This window comes from Anguilla anguilla, chromosome 11 (assembly GCF_013347855.1).
Source record: "Anguilla anguilla isolate fAngAng1 chromosome 11, fAngAng1.pri, whole genome shotgun sequence".
In the NCBI taxonomy this organism is placed as follows: domain Eukaryota; kingdom Metazoa; phylum Chordata; class Actinopteri; order Anguilliformes; family Anguillidae; genus Anguilla; species Anguilla anguilla.
The window spans coordinates 26,374,659-26,399,131 of record NC_049211.1 but is presented as its reverse complement, the minus strand read 5'-3'; the positions used below and the strand labels follow the sequence as shown (position 1 = coordinate 26,399,131).

The following is a 24,473-nucleotide window of genomic DNA, read 5'->3' as shown; positions in this document are numbered from 1 at the left end:
TTCCCCCCGGTTGTCAATTCCCAATACCTACCCCCCCCCCCCCCCCCCCCCCCCCCCCCCCCCCCCTCCAGTTATCTATTTCTACACTCCCACCCTGGGGTCCTCAGTAGCTCTTCCACTTCATCGGGCTTGTTTGATTGTTTGATGACAAAGTCGCTAATCCGTCTTGGTAAATCTGGCGACGCTGGTTGACAGCCGGCTGCCCTGTGGACTTTGCCACACGGCCTCCCCTCCAGGATATCCACTTAAACTCCTGAAGGTGCGTTTGGCCCTGCCTGGTGTGGGCCAGCAGCATGCTGGCTGACTTCAGACCGAGCTGCTGGGGGAGTGATTAGCTCAGGGCAAAGGAAACCGCAGGCCCTTTGTTCCAGAGCCCTCAGCCTGTGGGTTTAGAACGATAGAAGTCCAAGCCCTGAACAGTCCTTGCCAATAGCAACCCTCACTGATACAGCCTATGGGCTAGAAGTCTTCGCCAGAACTAACCGGGGGGGGGGGGGGGGGGCAGGCAATAAAAGGGCTCCACATTAGGGCAGCCAATGGGAGCCCACACCAGGAAAACCAGCAATCACTTTTATCTAACTGCTTGAGAATGTTCTTTTATGGAAATCCATTAAAGATCATTTCCAGCTTTATGTGGGAGATTATTTAATGCTCTTACTGTCAATAGAACCTGAACGAATCAGATTACCCATGAGGTAAGTTAAGAGGGTCACTTCAGAATTTTGTGCGAGTGTGAGACTGTACGTGCGTATGTTTGTGTGTGTGTGTGTGTGTGGGTGTGAGAAGCTCGTCCAGCTAAGGACTGCTGTGTTCTTCTTCCACCATGCTGTTAGGTAACTGTTAGGAGATCGGCTCAGGAGTAAAATGGGCACCCTCGATGAAGCGCGCTGCTTCTAGAAATTCTGTGAAATTTCGGCTGGGGGAGGGGGAGGTGCACGTGCACTCTCTTATCCTCATTATCAGTCCTTTCCAAACCTCCGTCACGCTGGCTACCCCTGTCTCCTGTCTCTCCAGCAATGGGGGTGGGGTTAAAGCAAGCACATTAAGATTCTGCAGTAGGCTGGCCCTGATGAATTGCTAGGTCCCCGATTTTAGTGATCTGGCATGTTTCTCACAAAGGCTAGCAATGTTAGCGCCTGTTACGGAGGCCCTGGCGTTTTCCCTGGCAGTGGTTTTGGATTGAGGCGCAGCGCAGGGCATTGTCCTTACATCCCCACCAGGGATAAGGGAAGCCTCTTTCTGCTCTCCTTTATGGGGCAGCGAGCTGCAGGCTTGTTTTTTAACCCTGTACAAAACTTTGGACTGTGCTGAAGTCAGGGAGGGGAAGAGCAGGGGGGCAGCGGAATAGTGGGGTCTGGGAGTGTCAGGCTGCAGGGAAGGGATTACACAGGGATGGGTGTGGGAGTAGGAGTGGCTTAGCAAGAGCACTATCGCCTAAACCTATACATACGTGCTTACGTAAGTCACTATGGGTAAGAAATTCTTCTAAATAACTAAACAGGACTGTACGAGTGTAGGAGTGGGGTTGGGTGCGGGTGTATGGTTGGGGGGTGTAGTGTATGATTTGGTGGGGGGGGGGAGGTGATGTGAACCAGCGTGGCGTGTGCATAGGGCGCGGTTTCCCCAGAGCCAGTTTGGCTGAGCCGTGCGGTGTGTGTGATAAATGAAGCGGACTCTGATGACACAGCAGCCTTGGTCTCCAGTGGGGGGCTGGGCTCTGCGGAGTCGATACCAGCAGCATCGCCTGACGCACCCGCTCGCGCCCACCGATGTTTCAGACCGCTGCGCTGGCGGACAGGATCCGCTTTCCAGGACTGTAGGGGTTAAAGACAATAAAATGCCTGGAAGTATATGTGTACCTCTCTGTGTGTTAGCCACCGCTGTGTTAGCACCCTGCTGCTTGAGGTTATTCTGTGGGACTGTGTCAGAGAGGATCCACCCAGTTGTGCTAATGCCTTACCATGAACGTGCATGCGTGTGTGTGTGTGTGTGTGTGTGTGTCGGGGGTATGCCCGTGTTCATGTGCGTGCACCATGAGTTTGTGGTGTTGCGGTCCACTGCCTTCAAATGAATACAAACGGCATTGTGTTAGCGAAGCTAACAGCATCTGTTATCGTTTGGAGTGTGAGGGCTTCTGAAGGAGAGAGGCTGAACTGAGGGCTTTGGTCACTGAATGGAAGGAGGCTTCAGGACCATCTGAGGAATCGGCTGTGTTTTTAGATTACAGAGATGACCGTTTGATTCCCAGGAGGCAAATACTGGACCCTGACTTGATCAATACTCTTCACTGATATGCTCTGATCTCTCTCTTTCCCTCTCTCACTCTCCCTCCCTCTATCTCTCGCTCCCTCTGTCTTCTGTCCCTGTCTCTCCTGCTCTTGTTCACTGTCATGCTCCATCTCTCTCTCTCTCTCTCTCTCTCCCTCTCTCCCTCTTGCTTTCTCTCCCTCTCTCTCTCTCTGTCCCTCCTCTCTGGTCTGATAATGCTGCAGTTCCCCCAGTCTGTGTGTCTGCCACTGTGCCACTCTGCTGTGGATTATGAAATTTTCAGTAGCTTTGCATCAGTCATGCTTTTGGAACAAAAGCTGTGTGCGTTTGTGTGTATGTGTATGTGTGTATGTGCAGTGTGTGTTTGTGTGTATGTATGTATGTGTGTGTGCGTGTGTTGTGCGTGTTTGTTTGTATGTATGTGTTTGTGTTGTGTGTGTTTTTGTATATGCGTGTGTGTGTTTGTGTGTGTGTGTGTACTGTGCGTCTTTGTGTGTGTGTGTGCTGTGCATGTTTGTGTGTATGTGTGTGTGCTGTGCGTGTATGTGTGTGTGTTGTGCGTGTTTGTGTGTATGTGTGTGTGTGCGTGCTGTGTGCTTCTGTGTGTATGCGTTTGTGTTTGTGTGTATGTACTGCATGTGTGCGTGTGTATATGTGTGTGTTTGTGTGTGTGTGTGTTGTGTGTGTCTGTGTGTGAATGTGCGTGCTGGCATCCTCCCTCCCCAACTCCCCCCACCAAATACTATTTGGATCTCAGTTGTTGTTTTGGCAGGATTTCAGTATCTAAACAGGATATTGATTGTGATGCATTGATATTGATATTGATATCTGTGGAAGATTGAAATACATCTGATCCTAGTGGCTTGTAGTGTTAGCCATTCCATCTTTCTCACCACATTGCCAGTGGCTTGTTTGTTTCTGTTGGGAGATGTAAGCTTGTCGCTTATGTTAGATTACATTTTATTCCATTCATTTATCGAACACTGTTGTGCAGAGTGGCTTAAAACCAAGTGTCCAAGGGAATTCAGAATGGGGAAAAATTAAGTAACAGCACAGAAATAGGATACTTAACATGTTTGAAGTTAGAAAGAGTATAGTCAATGATTGCCTCAGTCGGTTTATTTGTAATCTTTAATCTGGTCAGCCGGCTAAGGTGATGAGCATATTCTAGGCTATCAGTACATTTTAGAAAGCTGACTGAATATCCACTAACCTGGCAACACAACCCGAGTTGCATGAAGTGGTAGAGATGAAGCCATGAAAGGAGTAGCATCAGCGAGAGGCTTGTTTTTAAAGATCCCTTCAGCCCTGCAGTCTGGTCAGCTCTGTACGCGATGAGCTCCCCGGTCCCCATTTTGCGGGAGCATTTCTAAAGGTTCTTTCTTGTCAAACTTTTGGTCTTATTTTTTGAGAATTATTACTGCCCACCATTGGAATGCAGAAATAAGACCCTGAGAGCTGTTTGAGATGTAGAAACTGTCCCCCTGTACCTTATCCTGCAAGGTCCTCATTGATACCATAGATATAGTGCACGATTTGGGGTAACCCCCCACCCCCCCCGCAGGGCCCCCCCCCCCCCCCCCCCTTGGCTCTAAGTGGTGTGCAGTGCAGCTGTCCCTGCAGGGCTTAATGCAGGGGTAGGCCGAGTAAAAGCAGAAGAACGGCTTGCATGAATGCGCAGGCGAACCTCATCAATCTTTCACGCAAATTGCGATGTTTTATTTAAGCGGTTGCGCGGTCATCCGCTCCTGCTTCAGCGCAGTCGCTCCGTGAGCAGAACTCCGGCTGAGGTGGGCCTGGCGACCAAGCTGAGGGAAGGGAAGATTGTTAAACGAGGGCATGAAGTGGATGCACCCCCCTCTCTCCCTCCCCCCCCCCCTCAGCAGCGCACACCGCCAAGGCCTCAGGCTCCACTGTATGTGAGCCTAATATATGACAGTGCCCCCCCCCCCCCCCCCAACTGTTTAAACAGCCCGCAAACCTGTGGCAGCAGTCTGCTGTAGTGGTCTCTCACCCGGTCATTCAAGGGCGCCTCTCACCACTCGGTTGATCATCGGTGGTTTTTGGCTCTCCAAGGTGCCACCGGCAGCACACCCCCCTCCCCCCACCCCCCCGGACTGTACTTAGCGGCTGTGTGAAATCGCAGTGTCAGATGGTAGCGGTGTGTGGTGGCGGAAACGTTGACGTGGGTGTCTCCAGTTTGAGCGCATTCATTGCAGGGGGAGAAAAAGGAAAGGGTAATGGGTACCCTGTGAACAGGAGTGTCCACTGTGCTGTTTTTCACATGTTTATGGAGAGGAGAAATGGCTCAGAGGTTCCCTTCTAAGTACAAATATCCAAAAAGGAAATGGAAGAAAGAAATCCCCCCCCCCCTCCCCAGTGCTGTCTGGTCACGTCTTGTCTCTAAGAGCCAGTGGCCCATTTGCAGTGGATGTAGTTTGGCTTGTTCAGAGTGCCTCACTGAAAAACTGTAAATGTGTACTTTTTATCCTGGATGTATCATGTTTATGATCGGTCACAGTATACCCACGCATGAATGATGTTGTAGTTCCCAGGGGCTGGGGTCTTCTGTGCATTGTGTGTGCTCAGTGGAGTTCTATTGTACAGGAAGCTAAATTTCAGGTTGTGAATCTGGATCTCCAAAAGGCCTATTTGGCGTTGTGGGGTCACATACTGCATTTTACTATGCAAACTAGCATTGCATACGCATAATAAATCGCTCTGCAATATCACACTTTCAAAATGATTTCTGAAATTATTTATATTGTTCTCATTTTTCTTATCTTTATTTTTCCATAATTGAAAAAAGCTTACATTATGTCAGTTTAATTTGAATGTACTGCGTTGTATGCCTGCATGTTGCTAATTATACCCTGTGTTCTGTAGGTTTCAGTAATGTTATATTGTTATAGTTTTGTGCTAGAAGAGGAAGCTGGGGCTATTATTATTTCATATTGGATGTATTAAACATTTAGTACTACATATTAATTGTTTTATATGACCTCATAAAGTAATGTGTGACACGCAAATTTCTTCTCCTGTTTAACATCTCTCTCCCTCCCCTTCCCCCTCTCTCTTCCTCCCGCCCTCCCTCTCTTTTTTCTCTTCACAGACGTTTATAGTGCTAAATAGAGGGAAAACAATCTTCCGCTTCAGTGCCACACCTGCCTTGTACTTCATAAGTCCTTTTAATCTTGTTAGGCGAATAGCTATTAAAATTTTGATACATTCATATCCTTTTTCAAATGGAAGTGCTGTTCAATGCTTCCTGATGTTAATGATGATGACGATGGTGACATGTCGGTGACAACTATGACAGTGTTGTGATAATGAATGTAATGGTAACGATAATGACTGTTACAGCGACAGTGATGATGACGATGACAATATCACGATTGTGACAGTGTTGACAGCAATGATCGTGCCGTTGATAATAATGACCCTTATCGTGACAGTGTGATGATGGTAATGCGATGATGACTGCAATGACAATGGTGACGATGTTGACGGCCATTATAATGGGAATGACAATGAAGGTTACAGTGACAATGATGACGATGATGATAATGGCTACGAGGATGAAGGTGACCTTGTAAAAGAGGTCTTGAGGTGTCTGAGTTGCTCTTCCTGGGACTTGATTTGTCCTTCCTCCTCTTTTTTATACTTTTACCTCAATGATATGGAAAAAACATACATACATAGCTTCCTGTGGTGTGCTTTTTCCTGTTGATTAAGTCTATGGCTGCATAATTACACCTGCATGACGATCAACTGCCTTGCCTGGGAGCAACAGCAGTGTATACGTTTTTCTGATCTCAGTTCAGCAGGTTTTGGGTCAGTGGCCTTTGTTGATAAGCATGTGATAAAGGTTGAGTAATGTAGCCCCAGGCAGCATAAGGAAATTCTGATGAGGGGGAATTATCTAAAACATTTGTTTCAGCTGATTTTTAAAGGATTCATAGCATAGCATAGCTATCTTCTCATATTATCAGAGCTTAAATGACTTTTAGATCTTAAATGTAGGTTGTAAATCTGGAGTGAGGGTAGTGTTGATTTCTCGCCTCAGTAGCACAGAACTGGGCACGGGTGACTTTGGGTGTCCCAGAAGAGCAACTCAATTTCAGGGGTATTTCTTTTGTTTGTTGTGCAGTTAGTTTGAGGTGTAGTTGATATGTGATTGTACTGGATGTTTCCATTTCTTTCTGTTTTCCTTGACTCTCTCCCACTTTGTTCAGCATGATCATTATGTGTACAATTTTGACCAACTGTGTGTTCATGACTTTTAGCAATCCCCCAGAATGGTCCAAACAAGTAGAGTGAGTACCTCTTACACTACGTAACATTTTCACACGCTTATTTTTTAATGCTGCTCAATTCTCATACACAATTGTGTTTAAATGCGTACCTAACCTTCTCTAGATTTATGGAATATTAGTTTGTGTAGTAAGTGTGTATAATGTATTAATATAAGTGCAGGCTGTGGCTGTTTGCTGTATGTACCACTTCAAGAAGAGTAAGGACTTGGATCAAATGCATTCTTTATTTTCCTCTAGGTACACCTTTACTGGAATTTATACCTTCGAATCAACTGTAAAAATCATTGCTCGTGGTTTCTGTATAGACAATTTCACATTCCTGAGAGACCCATGGAATTGGCTAGATTTCATGGTGATCTCCATGGCGTAAGTACACTCCCGCGCACCTGCACACTTGCCCCATTACCTGAAGTTTACCTGTGCCAGGGAATAGCATACGACGAGCTTAACTTGTGTTTTGGCCTGCACAATTTTTCCTGCCTAGTTTTAAATTAGTCTGGTCAGAAAGGATTTGTATAGTGCACTTACTTGATTTCCTTAGATTTTTCATCAAGTAATTATTTTTGAGTTGTGATGAAACCCAGCCCCTAGCTGTTTAGTTCCTTTGTACAAAATAGTGGCAAAGGAATGTGTTCTGAGAATGACAGAACATGAGAATTCCAGAATCTTTCTAAGCAGCTAGTGAAGCTTAGAATTCCAGAACCTTTACAAATGAATCTGAAACATGAGAATTCCAGAACATTCTCAAGGAGGAAGTGAATATGAAAGCAGAGAAATTTTCTTCCAAAGTGGCAGTTGGGTTCTTTCAGGTCATAGCTCTATATTTTATTTGCTGTTATTAATCAAATAGGTGTTATTCCTCTTTGGTTTAGGATGTGTAAAGGACCCCTTTTTTTCCTTTCTTCTTTCTATCACCTTTTCTTTTCCTCCTTTGTGTCATGCCCTCTACGTACAGTGGGGACCAAAAGTCTGAGGACATTATCAAGAACTGATTGTTTTCACTATTTATCAAGGGCTAATACAATTATTATTCTCTGTTTATACGTCTTATTCAGGAATACATTATGTAAGTCAGTGAGTCAAGAAAGCATTTTGGTATTTATTGTTAGTAATTGGCACTTTCTCAACCCTTCCCATCGTTTATATATTTATGGTTTTTGATGATCAGCCTTTTCCCTCTTCCCCTCTTCTGAAGCAAAACACTAGAGAAGGTAGTTTGTTATTATCAATAAAATTATGTTTAAAATAATTAGTCTATATTGGAGAAGTTTCAGTCAGGCCTTTGTGCTAACCACAGCACAGAAACAGCTTTGGTCAAAGTAGTGAATGACCTACGTCCGAGTGTAGATGCTGCGGACATTCTTATTTTACTGGCAGCTGCATTTGATATGATAGACCACACAATACTAATTCATCAGCTGGAAAAATGGGTTGGTCTTTCAGGCAGCTGTCATTAGTTAGTTTAATGACTAGTTTTGGTTAGCTACTTGTCTAGCGTTACGGTCTGGATGACCAACAACTTCCTTAAATTAAATGAGGAAAAAACAAAAGTCCTACTAATTAGCCCAAAAACACAGAGTGACAAATTATCCAGCATACTTGGTCATCTCACTCTATAGAGTTGGCCTAGAGTAAGGAATCTAGGGGTCATTTTAGACCCTGACCTGAGTTTTACACACCGTATTGATAATGTTGTTAAGACTGCCTTTTTCAATGCAGGAACATTGCACGAGTGAAACCTTTCCTATTGTTGCATAATACAAAAAATAGATTAATGGGTTTGTTTTCAGCCGCTTAGATTACTGTAATGCACTCCTCACTGGACTGCCAAAAAAAACCAACTGACTGACTTCAACTGGTACAAAATTATGCTGCCAGGATTTCGACCAAAACAAGCAAGAGAGAGCACATTACCCCTTTTTTGGCCACACTTACTCTCCGCTTCCTTTAGAATTGATTTTAAGATTCTCTTACTGGTTTTTAAAGCTCTCAATGGTTTAGCACCTGCATACATCAGAGATTGCTTGTCTGAATTTGTTGCTAGCCTTGTTCTCAGATCTGCTAAGGCCTGCTCACTCAGTATACCCGAAGTAAAATGCTAAGAAAGTGGAGAAGTGGCTTTTTATATTTATTTTTTAAATTATTTTAATTTTGATTCTTTCTAGCCTTTTACTGTTAGCATAACAAGTTATTTTGCACATGTCTTGTCCATGCACTGCAATCCATGTATGAAAAGGTGCTATACAAATGTAAATGTATTATCATTATAATAATTATTATTATTGATAAGATCCCCTTGTTCTTGAATAGGAAGTGTAATTGCAGTATCGTAATTGCATTATTCCTTGATAAATGATGAAAACAACAAGCACTTGCTAGTGTCCTCAGACCTTTGGTTCTGACAGAGCATTGTGCCTGATCTGAGAGAGGCCACTCCCCTTTCTCACTCTCCCCTCCCCCCACGCCATGTGGGCGTGGCCCCTGGATGAAAGCAGGCCGGCCTCCAGCTCTTCTGCTTAGCCACTACGAAACTGCTATTACAGAATTTTAAAAGCTTCACATAGTAACCCAGCACTGCTTTTGTCATATGGAACAATATTCACCCCAAAGGGGAGGTATAGAGTTACCTACCATGATGACCTGAGTGTGTTTCAGGCACCCATTTGGGTTATTATGCAATGATGCCCCTGTCATTGAGGGTAAGAAGCAGACCCCCCGTCCCCCCCACTTCCTCTCTTTTTGAAAACCAACAACCCTCTTCCATCGTTTGAGTCAGAACCAGGCAGAACTGGGGAGTTATGGTTTCCAAGCTTACTTTTTGAACATTTAAAAAATGATTATTGTTTATGGTGTGGAAGGAGAACTGCATGATCTGGAACCTTGCTGATAGTTAGGCTGGCGCTCCCTAACCATAACCGGAACCAACGTTCCTGGTGCCTCTACTCACAGGATTACTGAAAATAATAGTTAAAATAAATAAATAAATATTGCTTTGCCTTTCATGTATTCAGCTTGGTTGACTCTCCACCCATGTACAGATCTCCCATGTGCAATCTGGGTTGCAGTTTATTACCCTGGTACTTTCTGTACTCTGGCCAGACAGAGTGGTCTGGAATAGTAAACCTAAACCTGGAACCTGGAGTCCTCTCTGTTTTTTTGGTTTTTGGTTCCTGGTTCTTTTTTCTGGTTCTGATTCTGACAATGGAAACGGGACTGCTGACAGCTCAATGCACCCTCTCACCCCACGCTTCTACCCCCTCGCTCCCTGACCCCATTAATCAAGTCCCACTAAATTTAATGGTAAGGGACGGGGGTTGTGGTGGGAGGATACATGGAGCTGGGATCATTTCAATGAGTGAAGTTCCATTCTACAATGTGTGTATGTGTGTGTGTGTGTGCGCACACGTGTGTGTGTGTGTGTGTGTGTGTGTGTTAACAGATTACTGGTTAGAATGTCTCCCACAATACATCTACTATTACTACTCCTGCCAGTAATGAAAATAATATTTTTAAACTATGTATCATTGTTTGAGAGGAAATGTTATTATTCAGCTTCAGGGTAGATATTTCACTCTCCAGAGGAGACAGAGAAGTGAGCAGTCTGTCATGTGCGGTGTGCCCTAACGAAGCGCTACATGTAACTCTGGTTTGATTCTGCAGGTATGTAACAGAGTTTGTAAACCTAGGCAATGTCTCAGCTCTGCGCACGTTCAGGGTTTTGAGGGCTTTGAAAACTATTTCTGTAATTCCAGGTAAGGAAGCACACAGGGGGGGCGGGGGGAGAGGGGTTGGTGTTCCTGTACGTAGGTGTCGTATTTCTTTTCCCTTTTTTCTTTCTTTCCGTTCCTTTCCTTTCCATAGACGGGCTCTGTGAGTGACGTTTCCCCCTCCCGGTGGTGGGTGTCGTGGTGCCGTTGTGCGTTGTGTGTGGTTTTTTTGTCATTGGGTGTTTGTGTGTGATCCTTCCCTTATTTCAGATATGTCACAGAGTTTGTGGACCTGGGAAATGTGTCTGCGCTGAGAACGTTCAGAGTTCTCCGGGCGCTGAAAACTATCTCTGTCATTCCAGGTGAGACCAAGTTTAAACACTAAGGCTGAGCTCATCTTATTATTATTATTACTATTATTCTTATTCTTATTATTACTATTATTTTATTTATTTCAACTATTATTATTTCTACAAATTTTTATAACTGAGATGACCATGTATATTATTTTCTCTCCAAATTATCAAAAATGGTACCAATACATTTTTGATAGGCTTTGCAGTCTACTGTCAGTCTCTAGGCCACTCCCCATTGCCCCAAATTAGGCATTTCTTACTAAGCAAGGTTTCCAGTCAAATTGAACTGCTTTAGGTAGAATGTGGTCATACGCTTATGGGCCTCTTTAATATGGCACGTTCTAGAAAGGCAGGGAAGAATCAATGTGGTGATTTCTGATCTCCATTAGTCATGTCTTAACTTAGTGAAGACAAAACACCCGGGAATTTACGGAAATGAAAGTGCAGCCTGCAGAAGATAGTTTAGGTGGCAGAACTTAAAAAGTGAGACGTTCCCTTGGCTTAATTTAAGTCTAACATTAAGGTCAGATCTTAATTCTGTTCTTAGATTGTTTCCAGATAACTTGTCGGTTTGCACCTGTGTTTTTAGAAAGAGAGAGTCGTGGCATCAAATGAAAAATGCGCATTACAGTTTTTACTCTTAATTGTAAATAAAGTAAGAGAGAGAAGGTCTTAACATATGGCTCTTCATTTTGGCAAAGCAAGATTCCAAAAGCAAACCCCATTCACCACCAGGCAGGTGAAAAAATAGGAAAAGATGTTATCCCTCTTCAGCTTATAAACAGAAACAAAAAATTATGACAATAAAGGAACTTTCAGATTGGGAAAATTGAACTTTGGAAAGGTTTGTCTTGCGTAGGAGGTAATGTATAAGTACGTGTTGGTCTCCGGATGCAAAATGGCGCACCATTCAGTGTGATCCCTAGGAACATACCTGTTGTATATTTATGAAGACTGCCAAGCCTAGTGTGTGACCTTATGCTGCATGTTGCCTCGATCAAGTCACTTGCTATTAGCTTACTGAGAGCTTGGCTGACAGATTTCTTGAAAATTTGATTTCACCTTTTGTTCACTTTTTATATTTTTTTTGGGAATTGAACTTTTTGGTTTGGTTTGTCATTTATTTATTTGTATTTATTTTTGTTGGTTATTTTTTCTCTAGAAGTACATAAAAACATCTAACATGGAAAACATACAAATGAGGAAAATAAAAATAATAAAATTGAATTTGGCATATTTTTAATGAAAGATTCGATGATAGTTGTGCCCTGCGATAAATTGCAGACCTGTCCACGGTGTATTCCTGCCTGTCGCCCAGTGCATGCTGGGATAGGCTCCAGAACCCCACCGTGACCCTGACCAGGATAAGCGGGTATAGATGATAGATTGATGGATGGGTTCCATGATGTTTTCATGCAAATCTTGGGAGGGAGGGGGAAGAGCGTGAAACCCAGCCAATGAGATTTGTCTAGTTTAGCAGGCCGTAAAAGAACACTCTCCAATGTGACTTTTGGATTTCCCGTCTACTGTGTGGTACGACATTCTGTTGCAATGGAATGGTACTTGATTTCTTTGCAACTTATTTTTATACGTAATCTTAAAATGTATAAGGAGGCCTGTTAGAAGTTTTGCTAGAGGTCCTGTTACAGACTTGATCAGAAGCCCCATTACAGACTCTATTACAGCCCCTGTTACAGACTTGATCAGAAGCCCCATTACAGACTCTATTACAGCCCCTGTTACAGACTTGATCAGAAGCCCCATTACAGACTCTATTACAGCCCCTGTTACAGACTTGATCAGAAGCCCCATTACAGACTCTATTACAGCCCCTGTTACAGACTTGATCAGAAGCCCCATTACAGACTCTATTACAGCCCCTGTTACAGACTATCAGAAGCCCCATTACAGACTATATTACAGCCCCTGTTACAGACTTGATCAGAAGCCCCATTACAGACTCTGTTACAGCCCCTGTTACAGACTTGATCAGAAGCCCCATTACAGACTCTATTACAGACCCTGTTACAGACTATCAGCTGTGTTACAGACTCTACTGGAGGCCCTATTACAGACTCTATTGCAGACTCCATTACTATGACTTTTACATTTAGAGCCCCTGTTACAGACTGTATAAAACCCCTCTCATAGATTCTATCAGAAGCCCTGTCACAGACTGTTACAACCCCTGTTGCTCTGTTAGAGCCCCAATTAGACAATAAGAAGGCGTGTTACAGATTACTAGAGGCCCTAAAACAGATTCCATTACAGCCCGTGTTACAGACTCTATTAGAGCCCCTGTAAAAGCCTAGTTGGAGGAAATTTCAGACTGAATATGGGGCTATTTGTTGCACAACCAATCGGTTGGGCCAGGCAGGAGTTGGCGGGGGGCTTTTGAAAGTGAATCCGGCCTGTGTGAGGGGCCTGTGTGAGGATTATGCCCCAGCTCTGGTTCCCCAGGCAGGGGCTGTGGAGGAGCCCAGCATACTGCTGCAGTGGAAAGTACCACTGGGCCTCGCTCGGAGGGGGGGGGGGTGCTCTGCCCTCCATTCAGCCATGGATGTGCGCTGATCGGCAGAACCCTTCAGAATCAAGTGGACCGGTCTAGTTCTCAGGCAATTCTTTTGTGCGCTAAAATCAAAGTTGTTAGTAAGAAAGGGGTATGGGGAGTTTGTAATTACAGTAAAATACACAAAAAATCTGTAAAAAAAAAAAAGAATTATACATGAAAAAAGTTTCCAGATGGCAGAGATGTGAACTATTTTTCTCTTCAGCCTTGGAGTTTAAATGACCTGCATGTCACTTCCATCCCCTGCCTGCAACCCACCCCCGCCCTCTGTCCTTCAGTTCTGCTTGGTGTTTGTGCTGCAGAATTCATTTAACTGAGGGAGTGCGTGCTCCCTCTCGGTCTTTAGGAGTCCTCCCCACTTCCTCACCTCAGGTTCGATGCAGACCGCCGTCCATCGATCTGAGATCTCAGAGAGTGGCCAAAGCGCCGGCCTTGGCTGGCCGCTAAAGACCCCGGGCTTCAGAAACCTCAGAGCCGCCCGGCTTTGCTGAGCTAAACAGTTTAAACCTCGACTCTACGCTCTCCATCCTGCCAAAAGACGCTGGCATCTTTTCTCCGACAACTTCAGAATATGTCAGTGTCAGTGGTCTGATGTCTGGCTGGGGACCTTCCAAGGCGGGCAGACGTGTGCTCCATATCTGAAAGTCAGTGAGGTCAAATTCCTCATGGCTGATATTAATTAGTTGTGCAACTCATAAGGGCCCTGTGGACTTTAATGAACAACTGATTAAGTTAATTAGTTAGAACAGCTGACCCAACTGTAAGGGCACTTGCACGCATTAAAATGTGAAAAAAAAAAAAAAAAAATGTGCAAAATAAAAAAATGATGTGTAATTTTTTGCAACGTGAACACTTGTCCACTAGCATACTGCTTCATCAGCGAGTTAAGCTATGAGATGATTGTTAAATCTGTAAAAGTGACCCGTTAATGCACTGGATCGATTAAAAGCAGCCCGGGTTATACCATGGGTCCTCGGGGCAAGAATTGGAACATGGTGAAATTGATGGGTCAAACAGTGCCTTTGTAATGTGGGCACACGAGTCCAGCCATGTCTTTAATGCAGTGTAGTAATGATGTGGTCAGTGTCCAATCAAGAGGAGAAGTGGGGTGACTCTTAAATTCTTCTTGTTCTCTCTGTGTTGGAGGTACAAATGTCTTAAAAAATGTCTTACCAACGCCGATTTACCTTGTGGTACATTGATTGGTATGATGTAAAGGGACGTTAATTTCAAAAACCTGTCTGATTGGCTCACTGTAGCTCTCAGCCTAATTGTTTCACTGCAGCTTGAATCTTGATTGGTTCTCTGCAGCTCAAAACCTGATTGGTTCACGACACCTTGACTCGGGGTTTGGCTCATAGCAAAAAGCTTCCTTCTCAAATGTGAATTTTGTCACCGAAGCGTAATATTGCTGAACACGTGCTGTAAATGTAAAGATGTTTGTGTGAACGAGCACAAACATTTGCTACAGCAGGTGGGAAGGATTGCGCCGTCAACTTGGCCCCCGCTCTTTGGGCCGGTCACGCCGTAGTACAGATTGAGCCTGGCCCAGTAACAGGCCCCTGGTGTGGACCTAACACGATCCCTCTATAGACTGGTCCCTCTAGATTAGTGGTAACCAACCCTGTTCCTGGAGATCTACTATCCTGTTTTCATTAAAATAGCTAGCCATATTAGGCACAGTCTACTAATTAGCAGCCCAACAAGATCTCTGGCTGTTGAATGAGGTGTGCTTTGTTAGGGTTGGAGTGACAACCTACAAGACGGTAGATCTCCAGGAGCAGGGTTGGGTACCACTGCTCCAGGAGCAGGGTTGGGTACCACTGCTCCAGGAGCAGGGTTGGGTACCACTGCTCCAGGCGCAGATTCCAGTAGAGAAGCGGTTAGGGCCTCTTTGCTTTGGCACATTGGCGACTGTCTGCGGTCCCCCTGTGTGGGCGTGTCTCTGCCCTGCAGGTCTGAAGACCATTGTGGGCGCCCTGATCCAGTCTGTGAAGAAGCTGTCGGACGTGATGATCCTCACCGTCTTCTGCCTCAGCGTCTTCGCCCTGATTGGCCTGCAGCTCTTCATGGGCAACCTGCGGCAGAAGTGCGTCATCTGGCCCATCAACTCCACCGAGAACTACCTGAGCAACGGCAGCAAAGGGTTCGAGTGGAACGAGTACATCATGAACGAAAGTGAGCGTCCTCCGCGCACGTGCTCACACACGCGCACATGAACACGCACATCGTCTTTGCCGCACTGTCGATATTCCAAATTCTACGCTTTTTTTGTTCTGTTCTGCTTCGTGAGCCATTCCCAACCACCTTTACCTGGGGTTCAGGAACAATCATGGACTCTGGGTTTTCTGGAGATTTCTGAATTTTTCTGTGGAAAATGTATTTTGACCGGCATCCTGCTTTGCGGCTGCGCAGATGAAAAAAAAGCGACGTGACAAATGCATTCAGTTTAACCGCAAAAACGCAAAAACTGTGAGAAATACTGAGACTCACTCAGGCTTTGATCATGAAGGGACAAAGATGATGGTGATGGCAGCAGAGAGGGTTTTGTCAGTTGCTTCATAGCTTTTCTTTATTTTGTTTCCAGCCAATTTCTACATCCTCCCGGGACAACTGGACGCCCTCCTGTGCGGGAACAGTTCTGATTCGGGGTGAGTGTTCTGCGCTAGTACATAGCTACTGCACCACCAAAATTCTGCTACCATGCCACGTATACACAAACACATCTGCTGCTCTACAACTACACTACTACTACACAATTGCTACATGAACACCACTCTGTCACAAATGTCTTCCTCTAACCTTCTGAAATGTTCTATTTCTGCTGCTCATCTTCAAAGGAACAACATTATGTGTATAAGGTTCGGAGGGTATTTTATAACAGATAGTTTAACAGTTTAACACACTAAAACACAGTCGCTTTAAGACACTTAAGTCGTTTTAGAAATGGTACCTTTTAGTTTCGCTGGAGTAGGACTTCTTGGTTGAGAGGATTAAAGATGTGTCATTTTGGAATGTGTGCGTCTGTGCCCCCCAGTCGCTGCCCTGAGGGGTACACGTGCATGAAGGCTGGGAGGAACCCCAACTACGGCTACACCAGCTTCGACAGCTTCGGCTGGGCCTTCCTGGCTCTCTTCCGCCTCATGACCCAGGACTTCTGGGAGAACCTTTACCAGCTGGTGAGGGTCGCCTACGACTGTGCCTCTGCACACCGCACACAGTGTACCTACACCCCACCTTCCATGCACTTTGCCCAGAGAAGCCAGAGACCCAGTCTGTTAGATCACACAGACCTCATAACGTGACATTTCTAGACTCCACCTACTCTATAGCAGAGGAAATGGTGACTGATATGGTAAAAATGTCAGTACAGTGTTACATTACAATAATTTAGCAGCCAGCTTTAGCTACACAGATGAAATTTGCATACCTGAAGCTGGGGAAAAAGAGTATCAGAACTGCAGAAGAAGATTATAAACTCATTGTAACACTGCAACAATACATTGTGAACTGTCCCAATGAACATATTCAACTAACCTGAGGTTGTATACAAAATGGAATGCAGCCATTACCATTAGGCTACCATTGACCTTGACCTTGGCTTCTAAAGTTACGAGTGCACCATCACTATAGCAGAAAATGTGCACCGCACCATTACAAGACCACCAGAATCCATCACTTTGGGAACAGTTTTTTTTCTCCTTCAAGTAAAAAGGACCACTCTTTTTTTTTTTACTCAGGCAAGAAATAAATGGTCTTTGTTTTTTCACCCAAAGTACAGACAGTCCGTTTCTTACTCAGAGGAGAAATAGACTGTCCTTTTGAGACATTTGAGTAGCTGTATAGCCCCCCAGTTCATGGAGCTTTTCTCCATCGCTGTGCGATGCAGAAAACACTTATGTGTTGGTGGGCAGCAGCGGACGGAAGAGGGCATCAAATATTAATGGAAAGTTTACAGTATGGGAAACACATGGAACATTACGTACAGTCAAAGATGGCTTTTACTTGCCCACTCGCCCTGTTACTGCACTGAAATTTCATTCTGCCTCCTCTAACTGAAGTTTTTTTATTTGTTTTATGGAGTAAAGACTATGTGTGTCTGATTTCTGAAGGAGGTTCTGAAGGTGCCATCTTGTCAAACTAACACACCCAGAATAAGAAACTAAATGCCAGATCTCTTAGGCTTAAAACTATTGTAACAATTACATCTATTATTAGTTGTGTGAGGTATAGTGAGTAAAGTGGATTGCGGGGTGTAATATAAGGTGTAGGGTGTGTCAGATAGGGGTGTAGTGTCTGAAATGGGGAATAGATGGTGTAGTATGTGACATAGGGGATAAGGGGATGTGGGGTGTGAAATAAGGGATAGGGTGTGTAGAGTTTAGCCCCTTCCACATATGCATCTTTACTTGTAAAATGTTCCGGAAATTTTCTGTGTCAGCGTCATGTGTGAACAGAGCCGGAGTCGATTTTCCTGTAAGATGTTCCTCCAGATTTCCATATCGGGACCCAGTAAGACTTACGGAAATCTTTCGCCTCTGGTCTTGTGTGAACAACACAGTTTCTTTAAAAACTTTACTGCTCTCTCAACAATTCTTGCACAAATATGAGACATTTCACATAGAATATATTGTAGCTGCATTGTGTGATTTTATGAGAGAAATTTGAACCTTTTTTAAGGAATTGAATAAACAGGTTCACTGTCCTTGCTTGACATGGCTTTGTCAGTTGTAAGTAGACCGTTCCAAAATCACTTGTGTGCTATGCAATATGTCTCCCTGGTGTGTGTGTGTTTGTCAGGCCAGTTTTAAGTTGCTTTTTTTTAACCCAATTTAGCAAACTGGCTAGTGGCAGATATAGCTATTTTATTTTATTTTTAGAATTACTTTGGTTGCATTTTACAAAACAACTCATATAAGTATTTTAAACTGATAAACCATGCTTCCATTGTAGTGTATGAGATAGGAGCTTGAGGGAGTAGTTTGTGAGATGGGGGTAGAGGGAGTATTGTGTGAGATAGGGGATAGAGGGAGTAGTGTGTGAGGTAGGGGATGGAGGGAGCAGTGTGTGAGGTAGGGGATGGAGGGAGCAGTGTGTGAGGTAGGGGATAGAGGGAGCAGTGTGTGAGGTAGGGGATGGAGGGAGCAGTGTGTGAGGTAGGGGATGGAGGGAGCAGTGTGTGAGGTAGGGGATAGAGGGAGTAGTGTGGGCAAGGGGATAGAGGGTGTAGTGTGTGAGATAGGGGATAGAGGGAGTAGTGTGGGAGGTAGGGGATAGAGGGAGTAGTGTGGGAGGTAGGGGATAGGGGGTGTAGTGTGGGAGATAGAGGATAGGGGGTGTAGTGTGGGAGAGGGGATAGGGGGTGTAGTGTGTGAGAGGATAGAGGGAGTAGTGTATGAGAGGGGATAGAGGGAGTAGTGTGTGAGATAGGGGGATAGAGGGAGTAGTGTGTGAGGTAGGGGATAGAGGGAGTAGTGTGTGAGGTAGGGGGATAGAGGGAGTAGTGTGTGAGATAGGGGGATAGAGGGAGTAGTGTGTGAGGTAGGGGATAGAGGGAGTAGTGTGTGAGAGGGGATAGAGGGAGCAGTGTGTGAGGTAGGGGGATAGAGGGAGTAGTGTGTGAGATAGGGGGTTAGAGAGAGTAGTGTGTGAGGTAGGGGATAGAGGGAGTAGTGTGTGAGATAGGGGATAGAGGGAGTAGTGTGTGAGAGGGGATAGAGGGAGCAGTGTGTGAGGTAGGGGGATAGAGGGAGTAGTGTGTGAGATAGGGGGTTAGAGAGAGTAGTGTGTGAGGTAGGGGATAGAGGGAGTAGTGTGTGAGATAGGGGATAGAGGGAGTAGTGTGTGAGAGGGGATAGAGGGAGCAGTGTGTGAGGTAGGGGGATAGAGGGAGTAGTGTGTGAGATAGGGGGTTAGAGAGAGTAGTGTGTGAGGTAGGGGATAGAGGGAGTAGTGTGTGAGATAGGGGATAGAGGGAGTAGTGTGTGAGGTAGGGGATAGAGGGAGTAGTGTGGGAGATAGGGGGTAGAGGGAATAGTGTGTGAGGTAGGGGATAGAGGGAGTAGTGTGTGAGATAGGGGATAGAGGGAGTAGTGTGTGAGATAGGGGGTTAGAGAGAGTAGTGTGTGAGGTAGGGGATAGAGGGAGTAGTGTGTGAGATAGGGGATAGAGGGAGTAGTGTGTGAGAGGGGCTAGAGGGAGCAGTGTGTGAGGTTGGGGGTTAGAGGGAGCAGTGTGTGAGATAGAGGTAATATGGTAATGGATAGAGGGGGTATTGTATGGGGTAAGGGGTAGGGAGTGAAGTTCCTGGTTGCTTGTCACCCCTGCCAGTTCTCAGTGTGTTGTGTTCAGAATTCCTTTCCGAGCACTCCGTGTAAACCGCATCCATAATTTATGCACGTGTCTGAGAAAATTACCCAGAAGCCCCGGTGACGTAAGCCAACACTTTTCTGTGCGCACTACCCATCCCCCCTGCCCCTTTAATGGGACACCAGCACAGCTCCTGTGTGGAGAGAATGCGGGGTGGGGGGGGGGGGTGGTATCCTGGAGAAACCTGCAGGATTGCAGCGGGCAGTGCGGGTTTGTACGGTGCTCTGAGCGTCGGGTGCAGCGGGCAGTGCGGGTTTGTACGGTGCTCTGAGCGTCGGGTGCAGCTGGCAGTGCTTTTCCCCAAAAGCGTTGGGCAGACAGAATGCTCCCCTTATAGTGCCCTGACAAAACAAGTTATTTAAGGGTTGAATTCTGTGCAAGAGTCTGGCACTGAGACACAGCAAAGAGGATAAGCCAGAACTGACGAGTGGGGGCAGTCCCCTCTTAATATAATTATATATAATTAAACATAATATCATTAATTGGTTTTACTAATAATTATAAGTCTGAATGGTACATGGTTAATACATATGCATTAGTATTAAGTGTAATGTAAATGATTGGTCATATCTAATCATATTTTATGAATACTGAATAAGCACATACCAACCTCTGACCTTCCACATTACAAAAACAGGCTCTAAATCTGAAATCATCCATTATTCTTTGTCTAACATATGTTTTGAGAGTCCAAGCGAACATGGCGTCAGACACAGTTCCTTCCTGGTATGGCAAGGGAGGGCCAAGCTCGCCCATCTGGACTCCTGGAAATGAATGGCTGAGAGGGAGGGAGAGAGAGAGAAAGAGAGTGAGAGTGAGAGAGAGAAAGAGAGAGAGAGAGAGAAAAAGAGAGAGGGGGAGAGAAAGAGATGTATATAGAGAGAGAAAGAGTGGGGGGGGGGAAGAGAGAGAGACTGAGAGAGGGAGAGAGAAGGAGGGGAGGGAGTGAGAAGAAGAGAGAAATGGAGAGAGAGTGGTGCAGGGACAGAGAGGACGTGGAGCTAAAAATTCCTGTGGCTGTAACTCCTCTTTGGTGCCTGGAGCATGGAAGGCCTGAGAATTTAGTGCTGTACGGTACATACTCTCAGTGAAAATGAAGATATTCTCCATCCTTCAATAGAACAGAGGAACGGCGGTCCTGTTCTGTGGATGTGCCTAGTGTGGGAGCTATTTGTAATTCAAGAGTCTAAAAATAATCACAGCCTGTCCATTCCCTCAGATTGGGTGCGCAGAGCCAAAAGGCATTTTGAAACATTAAACAGGTTTTTTGAAAGAAAAAAATCTAGCTAATCAGTGAAAAATGTGGTTTCTGGACATGTTTTGAGCAGAGGATTTAGAGAGTATTCTTCATGTTCTCTGACATAGCACGTAGCCATAGCAAGTAGAGTGTATCATGTTAGACCACGGGTGCGTTCCAACCGCTTATTGTTTTTACCTCCTTGCTTCCTTTCCTTGCCTCCTTTCCTAGTATGGAAGGCCAAACGTGTCAGAAAATATGAGAAATTTACATCTTGACTCACGCGGTGTCAACGTGGGTGTATTCGAATCACTTATTTTATTTGTCCTTTATCTCCAAGGTCCTTGGCTGACCTGGAAATTGAACAGGGTGCGCCCTGAGGACATGCCAACCCGTTAAATACTCCTTCAAGGAGCTAGGAGCTTGGAGGCTCCCAGAGAATTATTGAGCAATGAAGCACGAGTGCAACCTCTGTGGAATTATTTTTTGGAATGTGTAACGTATAATTATCGTCCTGTGTATTCACTTCTCCATATGTGTCATGTCAGGGATATTTCCTTGATTCCTCCATCCCAGCTCCACTCATGGGAGGATGTCAATTTCATGTATTTTTTAAAATATATTTGGCCTTCCATACTAGGAAAGGAGTCAAGGAAATGAGAAAAATAAGCGTACTGAGAGCAAGACCCCTTCTTAAAAGCTGCTGATTATATTTAGGAATATGCTAACACTTTTCTGTTCTTACGGAAAACATGAGAACTGTATTCAGGATTATTTTGGATAAATGTTAGTGGATGGGAGGTTTGGGGTTGCGGTGAGGTCAGCGCCAGGCATGCTGGGTAAGCAGTATCTCTGCCCTGTGCTTCAGACGCTGCGGGCGGCCGGGAAGACCTACATGATCTTCTTTGTGCTGGTGATCTTTGTGGGCTCCTTCTACCTGGTCAACCTGATCCTGGCTGTGGTCGCCATGGCCTACGAGGAGCAGAACCAGGCCACCATGGAAGAGGCGGAGCAGAAGGAGGCAGAGTTCAAGGCCATGCTGGAGCAGCTGAAGAAACAGCAGGAGGATGCCCAGGTCTGCCCCCTCTCCCTGCCCCAGTCTGTTTGTACATCTGTCTCTGTATTTGTCTCTATGGCTCCTGTCTTTGTCTGTTTGTCTGTCTCTCAGTCTTTGTTGGTCTTGCGCTCTCTGTTTATGTGTCTCTTTCCATTTTGATGTGTTTTCCTTAATGCTGATATCAGAATGTGGCTTGCAGTACACACATTCTTTTGTATTTATGCTCATCAAAGTACTCTCTGACTCTCTTCCTCTCCCTCTCTCTCTTTTCCTCTTTCTCTCTATGTTCTCCCTCTCCCTTATTGTGACCTCAGGCGGCAGCCATGGCGACCTCAGCGGGAACTGTGTCAGAGGATGTTGTAGAGGATGACGGTGGGGGTCACATGTCCTGCAGCTCGTCCGATATGTCCAAGGTTAGCTCCAAGAGCGCCAAGGAACGACGCAACCGTAAGAAGAAGTGGCGGCAGAAGGAGCAGTCCCACGGCGAGGAGAAGGGCGACAGCGAGAAGTTTGTCAAGTCAGAGTCCGACGACGGCAGCAAGAGGAGCAGGTTCCGTTTCCCTGACAACCGGTTAGGCAGGAAGACTTCCATCATGAACCAGGTGAGAAAATGGTTAGCCAAGGAAGGCCATTATCATGAACCAGGTGTGCGAGCAATATTTTATTAACCATTTTAGCTAACGGTTAGGCGGGTAGACCTGTATTATAATCCAGATGAGGTAACGAGTAGGGAGGTATAGCTCCTCATGAACTAGGTTATCAATCTTTATTTATATAGCACGTGTCATACACCTAGTGCAATGGCTAAAGTTTAAAAGGCATTAAAAAGCATTAAAAGGAAATACAACATAGTAAGTGCAAAAAGAGATGTAATGAAACAAATTATAAACAAATTTCGAACCCCAGGAAGATTAGCTGCACACTGTGTATTGCTAATGGGGATCCTAAATAAATAAATAAATAAATATATTCAATTAAATAAATAAAAGTAGACCAATAGGAACTCAGGTAAAAGGTTGAGTTCCTTCTAAAGACCATCCAAGGACTGAGCAGCCCTCAGACCCCCTGGCAGCCTATTCTAAAGGCTGGGACCATAGACACTAAATGGTGTCCTGCCAAAGTTGGAGTCTTGTATCTTGGTGTGAACAGTAGGTTACTGTCAGAGGAACATAGGGCCCTGTTGGGCGCATACCTGAAAAGCAAGTCATATTGGCATGGGGTGTTAACCAGGTAAGATAACCCTTATGCAGATCGATCTCTCATGAACCAGGTTAGGAAACCATTACGTAACCTTTTTTATGAACCAGATTACAGAATGATTTGGCAGGTAGCCTTCTATCGTGAACAAGGTGACAAAATTTTTAGCCAACAATGGTCTCTACCATGAACCAGATGAGAGAATCAATAAAGCAAATAGAGCTCTATGAACCAGGTTAGCTGGTTAGGCAGGTCGACCTCTTCATGAACCAGGTAAGAGAACCGTCATGCAGGTTGACCTTGAACCAGGTGAGGAGAGTAGGAGTACTGCAGGGGCGAGTTTGGTTAGGGCCCCAGATGTTGGGCAGAGGACTCGAGCCATGAATCCACGGTCGTGGCACGCCTTGTCATGTGCTGGACTGAGCAGGGCGTCAGCCCCGCGCCTCCTGCTTCCTGTGCAGAGCGGGCGTCGGCCCCGCACCTCCTGCTTCCTGTGCAGAGCGGGCGTCGGCCCCGCACCTCCTGCTTCCTGTGCAGAGCGGGCGTTGGCCCCGCGCCTCCTGCTTCCTGTGCAGAGCGGGCGCGCTCTCTCTGCTGGATGTGAATAATTAACGCGGCTTCCATTAAACGGCCGCGGCGTTCCCGGCCCTCTGCGACGGCTTTCACTCTCCTGCTCCCTTAGTGCTCTTAGCGCTGCCCCAGTCTCTCTGAAACAGGAGCCAAAGCATCGCCCTCTGCTTCTGGAAAATATTTTTATTTTAATTTGTGGCGGGAAGCCAGAAAATTCTGAAGACTGTTATATTTCTTTCAGTATCTGATTTTGTCTGCTTGCAAAAAAGGTCTTATCATGATTGCAAAACAGTTAGATACACATTCAATATTAGGATAACACCCAGGAGCAAGACAACAGTGGCTGCTTGTATGTTTCATACATTTATACATTTGCAAAATTTCTTATCTAGAGCAACTTACACAGATTACATTTTTGTGTATGGTCCATATAAACTGCCTGGATATTTTACTGAAGCAATTCAGGTTAAGTGCCTTGCTCAGCTGGGAATCAAATCCAAAACTTTTTAGTTACTCAAGTAAACAGACAATGCTAATGCAATCACTGGGAGGCCTGACAATAGTCTATGGCCTAAATGGCAGGTGTCAAAGATTCATCGCCATATTTTGTGTATTTGTCTGGTATATTGGCTGGGATCAACACTTATGAATGGTATCAAAGGCTTCTGGCTCAGAGTGCATGTGGTATTGCTCTCATGTACCACTGCACTTATTTTCTTTTTCTTCAGGTTCAAGGGGCTTCTCCCTTTTTACTCACTGACCAAAAGTGTATCCTGTTTCATTCACTGACTAAAAGTGCATTCTGCATCACTGACCAAAAATGCATT

The 24,473-nt window shown here is 45.2% G+C and overlaps 1 protein-coding gene across 7 annotated transcripts in view; it reads left to right on the top strand.

The window, feature by feature from the left end:
• scn8aa (sodium channel, voltage gated, type VIII, alpha subunit a) overlaps window positions 1-24,473 on the top strand; it is a 72,596-nt gene that overhangs the window by 11,053 nt on the left and 37,070 nt on the right. For 4 of the 7 annotated variants that reach the window (XM_035381026.1, XM_035381023.1, XM_035381025.1 and 1 more), the window contains exons 3-11: window positions 5,381-5,499; window positions 6,495-6,584; window positions 6,822-6,950; window positions 10,562-10,653; window positions 15,173-15,394; window positions 15,804-15,867; window positions 16,254-16,395; window positions 21,691-21,897; window positions 22,194-22,481. In XM_035381026.1, coding sequence (XP_035236917.1) covers window positions 5,381-5,499; window positions 6,495-6,584; window positions 6,822-6,950; window positions 10,562-10,653; window positions 15,173-15,394; window positions 15,804-15,867; window positions 16,254-16,395; window positions 21,691-21,897; window positions 22,194-22,481 — 1,353 coding nt within the window. Of the gene's footprint in view, window positions 1-5,380; window positions 5,500-6,494; window positions 6,585-6,821; window positions 6,951-10,244; window positions 10,337-10,561; window positions 10,654-15,172; window positions 15,395-15,803; window positions 15,868-16,253; window positions 16,396-21,690; window positions 21,898-22,193; window positions 22,482-24,473 lie in introns of all 7 variants that reach the window. The other 3 variants (XM_035381027.1, XM_035381024.1, XM_035381022.1) reach the window with 1 other exon arrangement.